At 31.7% G+C, this 14,764-nt stretch overlaps 2 protein-coding genes across 3 annotated transcripts; one reads left to right on the forward strand and one right to left on the reverse strand.

Moving 5' to 3' along the window:
* The first annotated feature begins 4,906 nt into the window (after nucleotides 1-4,906).
* Nucleotides 4,907-9,989, forward strand: LOC120256032 (nuclear transcription factor Y subunit A-7-like). Of its 2 annotated transcripts, none has more exons than XM_039263806.1 (6): nucleotides 4,907-5,081; nucleotides 5,611-5,948; nucleotides 7,080-7,192; nucleotides 7,310-7,375; nucleotides 8,187-8,351; nucleotides 9,169-9,989. In XM_039263806.1, exons 2-6 carry the CDS (start codon nucleotides 5,711-5,713, stop codon nucleotides 9,544-9,546), a joined length of 960 nt encoding a protein of 319 aa, XP_039119740.1. In that variant the 5' UTR covers nucleotides 4,907-5,081; nucleotides 5,611-5,710; the 3' UTR covers nucleotides 9,547-9,989. The 2 variants fall into 2 exon arrangements, with proteins under 2 accessions (XP_039119740.1, XP_039119738.1); XM_039263804.1 differs by having other exon boundaries at nucleotides 4,908-5,081; nucleotides 5,669-5,948.
* Nucleotides 9,990-10,154: 165 nt separating this feature from the next.
* LOC120256033 (guanylate kinase 1-like) lies at nucleotides 10,155-13,254 on the reverse strand. Its single transcript, XM_039263807.1, has 11 exons — nucleotides 13,186-13,254; nucleotides 12,568-12,606; nucleotides 12,352-12,444; nucleotides 12,176-12,252; nucleotides 11,961-12,090; nucleotides 11,286-11,654; nucleotides 11,020-11,141; nucleotides 10,796-10,931; nucleotides 10,663-10,708; nucleotides 10,479-10,578; nucleotides 10,155-10,391 (listed from the first exon to the last, which is right to left on the reverse strand). The coding sequence occupies exons 2-11, from the start codon at nucleotides 12,568-12,570 to the stop codon at nucleotides 10,313-10,315; spliced, it is 1,155 nt and encodes a 384-aa protein (XP_039119741.1). The 5' UTR covers nucleotides 12,571-12,606; nucleotides 13,186-13,254; the 3' UTR covers nucleotides 10,155-10,312.
* Nucleotides 13,255-14,764: the final 1,510 nt, after the last annotated feature.

The raw sequence follows: 14,764 nt of genomic DNA on the forward strand, positions 1-14,764 counted from the left end.
TTATATTTTATTTTTGTTGGTTTCAAATAAATTTACCATTTTCATCCTTTTCTTTTGATTTAATTCTTACTTCCATTAATGATTTTGCTTGATAATGAATTTGATCTCTTAAAGTTATATATCTTTTAACTCCTTTTAACCACATACATTGTCTTGCTTTTATTTCTTCTTTTAGACTTATGTTATCTTTTATTGTATATTTGATTGAGTTACTTATTAAAGTATGTATTAAGGCTATATCTGTTGAATCTATTAAATCTTTCATGTATAACAACTTTCAATAGATTTAAATTGTTCTTCTAGAGATTTTTTCCATTTATTTAATCTGATTGTTCTTTGTTGATGTTCTAATGGATATAATTCTTTTATTGGTATATATTTTATATTCCATATCCAATTTCCTTTATTATCATATTTTACTGTTTTAGTTTCTATTAATGTTTCTGGACTTTGTTGATATGCTTTTTCATTGTTATATAATCTCTGACACATATTAACCAGATTGCCCTTCTTTGTTTTATTTGATCTGTTATGGTTGTATTTATACTTTCTAGATATTTTTCTTAATGGTTTCAATTGTATTTCAATTAATTCTAGATCTATTGTATATATTAAATCTATTTTATTCTAGAAGTTTTTCTATTTTTATGCCTTTATTTTTATAATCTATCATTCTTATGCTTGTACTTCCATCAATTTTTTCATAGAATTCTGCATTACTTGGTCTATTTGATGTTGTTGGGATATCTATAGGTTGAATGTTCCATTCACTTTCTTCTCATATTTCTGATGGATAAAATTTTCCTTCCATTCTTTTTAGTCCTTGGTTTTCTAAAAATAATTTTGCTTTTTTAGGTGTTAAAATATATTTAACTCTGCAGCTGTTTGTCAATTGTCCTGTGAATGTTTTTGTTATTATTAGATTTGCTACGTTTGAGATCATGGTGTAACCTTTTGAATTTATTACTAATTTTATATATTTATAAAATGTTTCAAGTGGAACTAAAAAGTCTGGGGTCATATAAATTATTTCTGGATGATCACAATTCATATTTAATTCCATGGATTCTTTAGTTGCTTTTGTCATATTTTTAATTTGTCTTATATCTACTAAGCTTGCTAAAATTCTTGTGCCTAATCCTTTTCTGTGTAATCTTATTACTTCTAACATTAGTAGGCCTAGATGGATTAATGTATGGCCTGATGATACAAGTTTATTATATGATTATTCTCTTATTAAATCTAATATAATTTGTTTATCATCACTTGTACAACATATTTCTATTTCATCATAATGTTCATATATTTTTGTTTTTGTTTCAAATATTTCAAATTTATATAATTCTTCTCCTGTGATTAATTTTATATTCATATTTCTTGCTTTATTTTGTTGTTCTTCAATTGTGTAAGTTACTTCTTGTCTTTTATGATGTTTATTAATATGATTTGTATATTTTAAATGATTTAAGATAGAGAATCTTCTAATATTATCTATATTTTTTACTATAGTTTTGTTTTCTGAATTTTCTTGATTTTCTCTAGATATATTGAATTTCTATATTATCAAATTCTTGTAATAATTTAATATTCCAATTTTTTAATTGTTCTTTTTCTTCTTCTGATCCATTTGTAATTTTTAATTTTTCTACTAGATATTCTTCTACTCTATGAAGCCATATATGTTTTTGATATTTTATTTTATCTTTTAAGTTATATTGATTTAATTCTTCTAAAGGATAATATCTTATTTTTATTAATTCAATTTTATAGTATTTTGTTGTTTCAAGTAGATGTTTCATTTCTTGGGAATTTTAACTTATATTCTGGTGGTTTTGATAATTCTTTTTTAGTCCAGATTTTAAATGGTGTTATTGGTTTTCTAATTTTTTGATTTGTTCCTAATTGAATATTTTTTACTTGATTACATAAGTCATCTATTTCATTTTTTTTATTTTCTTTTTCTTTTATACTGTTTTTTACATAGTCTAGATTAGATAAGATGGTTTCTTATTTTAATAATTGTGATTCTAAGTTATTTAATTTTTTGATAATTAAATCCATTTTTGCATCCATCTTTTATTTTTATGATTCTATTAATATTATTTCTTCTAATATTTCTTTGATAATTTGTATTGCTGTCTTTAATAACGTTAATACTCTAGTTATTATTTTTATCTCTTTTTTATGAATATTTTTTATTTTAAGATATTAAAATTTCTTAATATTATTATGCTATTTATTATGATAAATATTATTATTGTAATATATATTACTTGTATTATAATTATTTTCTCTATTATTTCTTTAAGAATTTGATTCATTGATGTTTTAATATTTTCTTTGATTTTATTTTTAATTGATTAGTTTAGGTTAATTTGATAATTTATGATTTCTTTCTTTTTTTTGATATTTTTGTTGATATTGTTGATTTGATATTTTGTTGTTATATTTTCTGTTTTTGTTTTTGTTGCAGTAAAATAAAATTTGATTTATTTTGTTTTTATGTTTTTTGTAATGATATTGAAACTGAAATAAGATTTGCAAAAAAGTATAATCTACTTTTACTTAATAAATAAAAGTTACTACTACTTTGCAATATATAAGAATATTTAAAGAAATTCTTATGCAACAACAAGATCCACAACATGTAATATGATAGAAGTTAAATTTGGCAAATAACTCTATTTGATCCATAATTATTGAAAGTAAAAACTTATTTTTGGTTTTTGTTGATTTTTTTATTTTTATGGGTTTTTGAAAAATTATCTTTCTTTCACCATGGACATTCTCTGTTGGCTCGTTCAACCTTACCGTCTTAGAGTGTACTAATTTTTCCTTATCTGCGGTACTAGGCTACCCTTATAGAGTCTCCAGTTTCCAAAGCCTAAGTGTTCCACTTTGCATAATTACTTAGAAGAGTAATTTTTTGCAATCCAAATGATTATCTTTTAATATGTGAGAGTTCATCATTTCCAACTTTTAGAGTTCAGACTTACCTCCACACTCTTTTTCCCCTAAACGGATCTCTTGTCCTTCTGACGGGTACTTTTTGGTGTTCTCTAGTTTGTCTTACTCTTTATATTAATTAGATTAACTCTTTTCACATAAAAGATTCATTTTTAAGCTTAAAATATTTTTTTCCAAAAGATCTGTACAAAATTCATTTTCTTTTTAGATTTTTAGATAAAGGTTCATGGATCAAATAAAAGTCATACTATCAAAATAAAACTTACTATCTACATGTTGGGGACCCCGTTAAGGGTTTTACCCATGCATGGTAAATATTACCTTGACGTTGTTGTTGAGGAAAGTAATCATAGCTCTGATACCACTAGAACTTCACACCTACGTCACGCCAGCATCGGGGACGATGGAGAGGTTGTTGGGGATGCCGTTCAACTTACTCGGAGTGGTATATCATCCGGGTGAAGTAACGGTTAGGGCGGAAGCTTGCTTAAAGAGTTAGAGAGAAGATGGCATAAGAAGAGAGGGATGTATCCACAAAGAGATTTCTATATTGCATTAAGAGGGATGAGATACAACGGTAGGGATTAGAGATATGGATGTGGGTAAGGATGCATGCCCACTCCTTACAAACTAAGGGGCCTTATATAGGCTCCAAGACATAACCCTTAAGTCATACTATCATGTAGTAAACATGGCCCTTATCAAACTTACCTATTCCTAACAAAACACTTACCAAACCCACTTATTACAAGTATGTCATTTAACAGTAAAACTACTGTTGCTACAGTTACAAACCTATGTACAAACGTCCACAGTTAATATTTTCTTATATATATATATATTATATTATATTAATGAGGTGGTGTATTGGGTTTTTTTTTGGGCAAAATTATAATATTTGCTTTAAATAATGTTTCCATATTTATTTTCAAACTATATATATATATAATAAAATAATAGTTTAATTTTGAAATTATTTTGAAAGTGTTTTTGAATAATTTAAGTCACACGCGTGCTTAATTATGGTTTGGTTGGGAAATCTCGGCAACTAAGATATATTTATAAAGGGGGAAATGCATTTTCATAAATAAAAAAAAATGTCACTTAAACCCCTTGACCTAAACTAATATTTTGCTATCATTTAGACAAATAAGTGCATTTTCACTTCAGGAGATGGTTTCCTTTGAGATTTTGGTTAATTGTTTACCTCTGATAATATCAATTATTACTTGTATCCTTCTAATAAATTAAAATTGCATGTATACTCTCCATCATATTTATTTTGTGGTTATATCTTAGAGTGACAAATAATATAACTTTCTATTTTATAGAAAGTTTGAGTCTTCAGTTATAGGTCTTGAGTTCAAATCTTGTTAGGAGCTTAATCGTGAATGAAGATTTGTTGTTTAACCCCTGTAGTCACCGTGTGAAGACGTATAAATTAAATAATCAATTCCCAACACATATTTGTAATAAAAAAATTTCTCTATTTCATATATTTAAATGATAAAAATATTGTTTTTTAAACTATTTTTAATATTTAAAATAATTCTTCTTTTTAAAATAAAAAAATTATATAAAATACAAAAATATTAATGTAATCATTTAATGTGAATATTAAAAATTTTAAAATATATAGAAACATAAAATTTTAAAGGCATATAATACGTAATAATATATTTAAATACTATACATGGGACAAAAACGATATATATATATATATATATATATGTATTTTTAATTAGAAAAATACACACATGATTAGTCAAGGTTTTTGAGAACAGATAAAATTTTCAGGGTACACCTGCAAAATTCAAAGTTAAAATATTAAAATCCAAGAGAAAGAGATCAGATAAACTATTCAATTTATATTATATATATATATATGAATTAAAAAAATAAATAAATAAATAATTTAGTAATTCTAAAAACTCAATTGCATAAAGAAAAAGTGAGAAGTGGGTGGACGGATTTGAAGACCAGAAGAAGAAGTGGATATAGAATTGCATCTCTTCTCTTCGTTTCCGTTTTCGATTCTCCGACGAATTCATGGCCGGAGATTGATGGTAGAGCGCCAATTCAAGGATCTCGATTCCTTTCCACTCACTCAACTGGTACTTGCTTTCAATTCCTCTACGTTTTTTCCTTTATTAGTGCGGCTCATTGTTTGGTGTGGATCATCGGGTGGTTTTGATTTTTGATGCTGTTTCTCGCTTCCCGGTTTGAATTTTGTGCGGATTTGGGTTCTTGGGATGGAATTGCGTTTGTTTTTGTGGGAAAGGGGGGATTTTGGGTTTGGATTGCATGTTCTTCAATTGGATCTGGTGCGGTTGTAGTTTTGAGTTGTTTGTTGATTTCTTGATAGGTTTTAGGCTGAGGAATTTAGGGTTTAAGCAAAGAATTCGTTTTTCTGCTTTAATTTGATTTCAAGTTCATTGAATTTGAGTTGAACTTTGTTTGGTCTCAGTCTATAGTTTGCAGTTGGGACGGAAAGTTGACTCTTTTCCTGTCGATGGATGTGCGTTCATTGAAAATTGTGGGGGGTTTTGCTCTTTCATGTTCTTCAAATGATTGATTGAAGTGGATTTTTTAAAATTCATACTACCGAGTTTTATCTACTATCTTATTATATTAATTTGGCAGAAGGTTTATCGTTTCAAGATTATTTTAGTGAGCTAGAGTGTCTGTATTGTTCATATAGTTGGTTTTGGAGTTCCGGTCTGAAGATTAAGATTTGAGGAGCATGGGCACAAGATCGAAAAGTGCAAATAGTGTTGAATCTGATGTACAACGTTCTATGCCTTCAACAATTGTCGCCCAGCCATGGTGGCGAGGTCCTGGTTTTGGTGCCACGGCACCACCATCAGCAGATCCTGATGGGGGTGATGTGTCCAAACATGCTGGTCAATCTCAAGTGCATGATAAAGTAGACAATAGTGCTGATGTTCAGAAGCAGATGCAAACTTTGGGGATACCAACAGGTTATGTGTTTCGTCGTATTCGGAAACATGTGCATTAAATGCTATGCTTTAAATTCATGAGATGGACTTTTGTCGCATTACTTATTGAGTTTTCGTGTTACTGCAATATGTTTGAAACATATAATTTAGAACAAGATATGTTTGGAACATATAATTTAGAACAAGAATCACTACTCTATTTTATGTATTTTTTTGTAATATGTTCATTGAATCGTTTATTAGTCTTTCAGTTTGGATTGTTTTGATAACTGATGTATTTTTCTGACAATCATCTTGGAACCCCTTAGTCTACTTTGAAAGCTTGCAAAGTAAATGAACCAATCAATTAGTCATCATTTGTTACACTGTCATTTTACGCATGAGTTACCGGAATAACATGATATAAACAAGGTGCTACTCTTTTCCTGCTTTCCATTGCATTGGTCCCTTGGATTTCATGTTAATGTTTGTTCAAGTCATATTTGTGGAATATGTGTAAGTGACAAAAGTGATATAATCATCAGCTAAAACTTGGCATAGTAAATAAAGAACGACAAGTCCAACGTCAATAAGGATCTGGTAGGCTTTTATTTTAGGCATAGAAAGAAATGTGCCAAGTTAATAAACGGCAAGAGGAAATCCTTCTTCCGATCCCCTCAAATTCTAAGCTTCTTATTCAATATATTTTTATGGTTACTTGAGATGTGATCCCATTCAAGTGAAACATGCTGTTATTTTCTTGTCTCTAATAGTTGATTTACAGTACTGGGCCATGATTCAAATCTTCGAATATTTCAACGCTATAATCCCTTGTACTTTTTTGGAAAAACAGTTGTATTAAATCTTGCTTTCATTGCTTGATTGCCTGCCAAAACGACATAATTTCATGCGATACGATGAACAACTTCCTTTTGCTTTACTATATTTGGTATCTCACACACAGACAAACACTATATTTGGTGCATAGATTAATTAACTAGTTTTGGCATGTGATACAAACATGACAGGGTGCTTATTGTCAATATCGTGTATGAGACTTACTTTGTGTGTAATCTCTTTTGGGGATTTGCTTGTTGTGTTAAATTGATAGGCCCTCATGTTGATGCACTTAAATAGGAAAAAATGGCCCTCATGATGGACTTCACTGTGCAGATGGAATTTGTGGACAGGAGCATCAACATCAGCCATTTGTCTCATCTTCCGTGCCTACTATGATGACTGAATACCATGTACCACACACTCAGCTGGAACTGGGTCAATCAATTGTGGGACTTCCTCCTTTACTTTCTTTCCTCTGATTATCATTTTTGAGGTCCAGTAGTACCAATTTCTTTTGTAATGCTATGACTGACCACTTCCCATTCATCTTAAACTTTGCACAGGCTTGTGCGGCATATCCATATGCCGATCCTTACGCGTTAATGAATGCTTATGGCAATCCAGCCATGGTTAGTAGTAGCCTCTTTGCAGTTTCATTTACACTGCATCATTTGTTCAAATATATTTCCATTAACATCACAGATAAAATTAGTAACCAGTCTTCCTATTTGATTCTATTCTTTCTTGCTCAGTATGTTTAATATGCCAAGGAATAAGGATTAAATTTTAGATAAAAAGTTGTCTGCTTTGTATGTGTTCTTAATCTTAAACATTTACATAGATAGGATTTTGAAAAAACAATTGCATCTCTCAGCCAACATTCGCCTTGTCATTAAGATCATGTTTATGGAAATAAAATTAGTGCTCTGGCTCAGCTCATCCTCCTTCAACCTTTCAATTCAATACATTTGCAATTTCATTGCACATTAATTAACAAGAATCACACTGTTAGAAAACGAAATCCATGTAAACAATTTTTTACACACACTCTTCACTTATGAAAGCTTTTCTGTAAGGGAAAAGAAATCATATATACTTGAAAGTTCTCCAAAAGACTTGAAAGAAAGCCTGCCTTAGTGTAGAATTAAGGTTTTGCTATATTTGAAATCTGACTCACATTTATAAGATGAAATTTTGAAGAATGCAGCATAGCATCATCAAGATTTTGGAATGCAGACTTTGATTTTATGCTTAGGATAGCAGAGGGTAAACTTATAGTCATTCTACCTAATTTTCGACTATCAGGACTTGATTGTTTATACATAATCATTTATATAGGAATTTTTAACTGTATCGATTTCTACCTTTTCAGTTATTTCATTGACATGGTAGATTATTTGAAATTCTTCCTCACTATGATGTTTCTGGGAGCTATTTCAGGTACATCCCCATTTAATTGGAATGCCTCACACTCGCATGCCTTTGCCACTTGAAATGACAGAGGAGCCCGTTTATGTCAATGCTAAACAATACCATGGAATCTTGAGGAGAAGACAATCACGTGCAAAGGCTGAACTTGAAAAGAAACTGATAAAAGTTAGAAGGGTAGGTCCATTTTACCTGAGCTCTTATCTTGCATAATCATGATTTGTACTTGTAGTTTAATTACATTAATGAATTTTTGCATGCTTTCTTTTAATGATAGCTACGGGTGTCTTTATAAAGAAGATACTGTTGTTCTACAACTCTCACTTTGATTAATTATACTTTCATGAGGTTAGGTTCATTATGCATAGAATTTGGATCTTGAGTTCCAGTAATAAGTCAAGCCTTGTTAATTCTTGGATCGCATGGTGATAACTAATAAGGCTTCACTTTATGAACATTTTGCTTCCTTTGTGTTATTTTTTGTTTACTTTCTCCTTAAATAAGTTCAACTGCAAAACAACGACTATCCATTATTGTGCGCATCGGAAGAATGTCCATCTGGTATTGTAGACAAAGATCAAAATGTTGAATAGGCTAAGAATCCAGTATGCTTACATCATCTTCAAAGACACATAGGACCACCTAATGAAGCAGATAAACATCTGAACCTCTTGAATCATGAACAATGTATTTGTTGTGAACTTTAACAAGAATCATCCTTTTAGATCCATGTTCTGTACTATCTTTTGCATTAACAGAAGGTATTTAAGAAAACTTTCCCATTTGGATTCACGACTCAGTCTTTATGCTGTGTAATCAAATCCTTTAAGACATTAAGATTGGGGCTTCCTTTTCAGTAGTATATGAATGTCTCAGAACTGTCACTTGTATCGATTAGATTGACTTTTTTTTTCCTTTCCTTTTTTGTTTATTGGTGTGTTATTTGATGTTCTCGATATTATACTGCAATGATTAATGTTTCTCTTTTGCATAGCCATATCTTCATGAATCCCGTCATCAACATGCAATGAGGAGGGCAAGGGGATGCGGAGGTCGTTTTCTTAACACGAAGAAGAACGATGGAAACACTGATAACACAACAAACCCGGGTGCTACTCTTCCAGTATCATTGCCCAAATCCTCCCCTTCCGAAGCCCCACCATCTGGTTGTTCAGAAAATCAAATTACAGCTAACCAGATGCAGCAACCAGCATACACCAACGGAACCGATGGATACCCGCAATCCGGCTTCCAGTTATCAGCCTTCCATGCAATGCAAGGTGAAAGGATAGATGAAGGGGACTGTTCAGGACAACAGCGTGGTGGCATCCTGGTGAACCAGTCCTCAAACCGGGCGGTCACCATCCAGTGAATGCATTTCCCCATTGGGCATGGTCTGTCTCTTCTTCTGCATTGCCCTGGCACAGGTTCTTGTTTGTTCACATGGTTGTTAATGTCGGTGCAATCGTCAGAGACATGAGCATGCTTAGCTGAAAAGGGGAATTCACTGGTATATCTGGTGTTCTAAGGCAATTCATTCTTGGCTTGTTTCTTTGTTTTGGGGTCTCTTGTTCTCTTTATAGGAGAATAGAGGGAGAGGGAGAAGTAGCTTTGCTACCTCTTATGTTTATATAAATATATAAATATATTACCCTAAGGTCTCAAATCTATTCTCCCTAGTTTCATCCTGTATTTTCGGTTTCTTTTGCATTGAGTTTAACTTTGTAAACAATGCCAGAAAACATGAATCTCTTACATTAGTTTGTGTGCATTTGATGTTTTCTGAAACACTCATTTATTAGGTGTTTATCTTGATTTCGTCGGGCCAAATGTGATATAAGTATAGGCAAATGTGTTTTTTTACACGCTATATGTGCATAACTTGCTTGATTTAATTGTTCTAGCCATTGATTGTGAATTCACAGTTCTCTCTGCAAGCTAGTGAAAACAACATTGTGTTTCATTCTCAAAGAAGTCGAATTTGATGAGACGGAATCATTGGTAGACAAACATCCCTGCAGAACTGCTTTTTAATGTTTTAAGAGTTCATGCATACCTTTGTTTTCATTAACCAACACATTCATATAAAAACTACTAGTAGAACCACAGAAGATTAGTATCGTCGGGAATAAACCGTCTCAGCTTATACATTTATACTCTGGTCCTCTTGTTCTGCCAGGAGCTCCACCGACGAGTGAAGATACATCGACTTCATATCTGATCATTTAGGACAAAAGCAAACAATCACTTAACAAGAACAATTTGAGAGTAACTGATGAAAAAAGTCCCTGGAAAATGACTAACATGGTTCGAGCTAATCCTTCGTCACCGCCACATTGTATGATAACCTTCTGATCTCTTGCTGATACAGAATGTGATTCCGGAACTCTAATACCTTTTGCAGCTATTGTTTGACAGGAGAAAAAATTCAGTAATTCCCTTCGAGACGAACAATTAAGTAAATGAAATGAAGAAAATCATCACTTACACAGCTCAAGCATATCATCAGAGGTACCATCTAATGAAAGTATTTTCTGCATCAAATTGAATTCAATCAGACAACCTGCATTCATAAGTTTGTTTTACTGGAGTTCGAAATGTGGAAAGATATATATGAGCACCTTAAGATCAGTATAACAAGTTTCAAGGTCATCATTCACCAACAAATGATCAAAGAGACCCGGGAATTTTCCTTGTTCAAGCTCTGCTCTAGCATTTCTAAGCCTCTTTTGAACTTGTTCCTCAGACTCTGTTCCCCTATGAAATGCAAATTAGAGAACTTAAGGATCACAACAGTTAGAGAGTGCATGTATACCATGATCAGTATTTCTTTTTGGTCTTTTACCGTGCGCGGAGACGCTTCTCAAGTTCCTCGAATGATGGTGGGCATATAAAGATGAATATAGCTTCAAGAGAGCTAGACCTCACTGATCTAGCGCCTTGCACATCGATATCTAAAATGCATCTCTACAATGGAAAAAAAAACACCATCACATTTGATGATGAATATGTGCACATTGATATCTAGAATGCGTCTCTACAACAAAAAAAAAAAGCACCATCACATTCAATGATGAATATGTACTAGAAGAAAAGCTGCATGTCAATTACCTTGCCGGAATCTGTAACTGCTTCAACAGCTTCTATACTAGTTCCATAAAGATTTCCATGGACCAAAGCAGATTCAAGGAATCTTCCTTCTCTTATATCCTTTTCCATTTGACTCCGCTCCGTGAAGTGATAATGAACTCCATTCTTCTCCTTCTCTCTTGGCTTTCGGGTTGTGTGGCTTACAGAAAACCCGAAAGTTGACGGGAATTCCTTCATCAGTTTGGAAATTAATGTGCCTTTACCAACCCCAGAGGGACCACTAATTACTACCGGTTTTAAAGCATCGTCACCTTCGATCACCACCTTACTCCAAGCTACAACCTCAGTGCCAAGAACCTTCTTCTGTTCTCTTACAAATTGAGTGTCCACCTATCACATAACATGTTGGAATGTACAATGAAATGAGAATTTGTTCAGCTAATTATATTGAATTGAAAATTAAGTCATACTATCAATCACTAAGCTCAAAGCAGTTCATGCTTGATATGATGACACTTCTCTTAAATATTTTCACTGAGAACAGCATCTTAGAATTTCAGGAAATACTTGCCTACTTCAATAATGTTCACAAAAAAGTTTTCATGATCTCAAAATGCATTTTAGAACCAATATTGACTAACATAACTATCTATGTGGAAGCAACTATATAAATAACAGAGATGGCAGGATTAAAACCTCAAGAAACCACAAAGAGTCATATGATGGAGAGTCACTCTTTATAACCAATATTCGATCATCATTTACAGGAACGGCGGAGTGGAGATTACACGCAAGAGGTTTTCTACCCAAAATGAGCGGAATCAACCTGTCAGTTTGAATAAAATGTTCAACTAATCGAACTATACAATATAAATATGCGAAGAGCAGAGGTTTGGAGAAAATTATCTCACCATTCACCAGTGGACCTATCGAAAAGTTTGACACTAATAGATAGAGTTTCTCGATCTTCAGGTCCTCCGATAACATACTGGTAAGACAAAGCATTAAACAAGAGATGAGAAACGGGAAATACGGACTCAAAGTTAAAATAAAAGAGAATGTGAGCGCAACTAAAATATATGCTTACAATCTTTCCACTAATAGAGTTTGATGTCTGATTGCTTGGTAATACCAAATATTCATGAAAATCACCAAGAAGATGTTCTGGTACTTCTGCCCCCTAAAATCGAATTCGCAAACAGTCCAATTATGATTAGCTAATCGGCAACAAGATTAAAAGTAAACCGATCTATAAATAACATTTCTAGATTTAATCATAATTCATAAAGACAACCCATCTTACCATCAAAAGGATGAACTCTTGCTTCTTGAAATTAAACCTCTGTCCTAGCAAATAGACAATGAACCAAAATCAGTTTAAGTGAAAGCGGTGGAAAAATCGGCAAATAATAATCATTACAAGTACAAATTCTACACAATAAAATACAAACATAAACTAAATAAATAATGCATCTGCATAAACAATGAAACAATGAAAGAAGCATAAGGAAATCACAGTTGTAGCTGCCATGATTTTCTGACTTCAAGCTCAAACAAGAAGACAAGATTCAAGAAACCATGATAAAGAACATCCACAATGATCATAAAAAGAAGAGAAATTTTGCAAGATTACTGATAAACCTAATCAAAATAAAAATCCTTAAACCTAGATCTCATGCACAACATTCAAATCAATAAATAAAAACATGACAACAAAAACAAGAACATCATATCAACCACATTAGAGATAAAGCACTCAACTTTTAACAGTAAATACAATTAAAACCATTAAAAAAAACTTTTTTTTTTCAAGAATGTGAATCAAAACTTAGGATTCAATGCAGAACAAACAGAATCAACTATAAAAAATAAAAAATTTAAAACCACAAACACTATATCTGAAGAAAAAAAACCAACTTACCAGAGATTAAAGAGAGAATTCCAATACAATCTCAGAGGACAGTCACCTTGAAAAACTAAATCCAAAAATCAAAAAGATCTTTGGTTTCAGAACAACTGGGTGTTCTTCAAGAAACAGCTAAAACAAGATATCCATTTTCACAATTTTTTTTCTTTTTTTGAAATACCCAAAAACCGAAAGAAACCCTAAAATAGTAATCAAAGGAATCCAAAAAAAGAAAAAAAAATGAAAATGAAAATAAAAAATTTAATCCAAAGCGGCTACGAGAGAGAGCTAGAGAGAAAGGCCGCCACCTTTCTTAAAGCTAGCCACTCGGAATGAAGAAATCCCGGTTCAACTGAACCGGAGAATAAAGCCGGTTCGGGTTAAGAGAACGGCTGGATTTCCATCTTTGTCATCTATGATGGTGAACGGACGGTGGAGATTACTGATGAGGTAGTACATGTAAGCTTAGTGTGGCTTTGTTTGTTTTTAACTTTGACTCTCTCCCTTTGGAAGCTTTTATATAGAATTAATAAAAACAAATATTTTAAATTTAGAAATATATATAAATATATATATTAATTATAATTTCGTAATATTTTTTTTATTTTAATAATCAATATCTATCATCGCTTATTAACAGTTGGAATCATATTGGTGTCCCTCCATCATAATATAAGTTATTAAAATATTCTGAGACGAATGTCAAAAATATATAATATTGATTAACTATAATTTAGAGAATTTTTTTTTATTAATATAATGTTACAAACTATTTAAAGCTATTTGATGAAGAATTGAGAAATGGTTATATGTTTTATGACAAAATATATATAAAAATAAATAAAATCATTTAGTGATGGTTTGATAGAACCCTAAAAAGATTCATAGGAATATCCTAGGGTTAGAAGATACTTTAGAAAAATCTTAATCGTCCTTTGAGCTAATATGATTTATTGAATTTGTTAATTAACTTTTGATGTTGATGTTTTTGTGAACTAATTAATATCATTCTTGCAACATGCCTATCATTTAGTAAATATTATAATTGATGGTATTAATAATTAAATTGGCGCATTAGTAAATTACTATATTTTATATCATTTGTTGAATGCGTCAAAACGAAAAAAATTAATAAACAAAACAATTTCGTGCCTTATACGGCAATATTCATACTTTAAGCGGTGGTGAACCTACGGCAATATTCATACCTTAAAACAGTGCTGATCATGGTCATACGGTAATATTCATACCTTAAGCGGTGGTGGTCATACGGCAATATCATACCTTAAACAGTGCTGATCATGGTCATACGGTAATATTCATACCTTAAGACGTGGTGGTCATACGGCAATATTCATACCTTAAACGGTGCTGATCACATGGCAATATTCATACCTTAAACGGTGCTGACCATACGGCAATATTCATATCTTAAACGGTGCTAGTCATGGTCATACGGCAATATTCATACCTTAAACGGTGTTGGTCATGGTCATATGGTAATATTCATACCTTAAACGGTGCTGGTCATGGTCATACAGCTGGTCATACATGAATGATGTGATTTACTTTATTTTTATTTGTCAGTAGGTAT

The sequence above is a fragment of the Dioscorea cayenensis genome, unplaced genomic scaffold, assembly GCF_009730915.1.
Source record: "Dioscorea cayenensis subsp. rotundata cultivar TDr96_F1 unplaced genomic scaffold, TDr96_F1_v2_PseudoChromosome.rev07_lg8_w22 25.fasta BLBR01001268.1, whole genome shotgun sequence".
Classification (NCBI taxonomy): domain Eukaryota; kingdom Viridiplantae; phylum Streptophyta; class Magnoliopsida; order Dioscoreales; family Dioscoreaceae; genus Dioscorea; species Dioscorea cayenensis.

Excerpts from the sequence above, each read along its gene's own strand:
- LOC120256032 (XM_039263806.1), top strand. The coding sequence starts at position 5,711 with ATGGGCACAAGATCGAAAAGTGCAAATAGTGTTGAATCTGATGTACAA. Across the intron at positions 5,949-7,079 it reads AACTTTGGGGATACCAACAG|ATGGAATTTGTGGACAGGAG; the intron begins GTTATGTGTTTC and ends TTCACTGTGCAG. Across the intron at positions 7,193-7,309 it reads TGGAACTGGGTCAATCAATT|GCTTGTGCGGCATATCCATA; the intron begins GTGGGACTTCCT and ends AACTTTGCACAG.
- LOC120256033 (XM_039263807.1), bottom strand. Across the intron at positions 12,091-12,175 it reads GATAGGTCCACTGGTGAATG|GTTGATTCCGCTCATTTTGG; the intron begins GTGAGATAATTT and ends TCAAACTGACAG. Across the intron at positions 10,579-10,662 it reads TGATGATATGCTTGAGCTGT|CTGCAAAAGGTATTAGAGTT; the intron begins GTAAGTGATGAT and ends GTCAAACAATAG.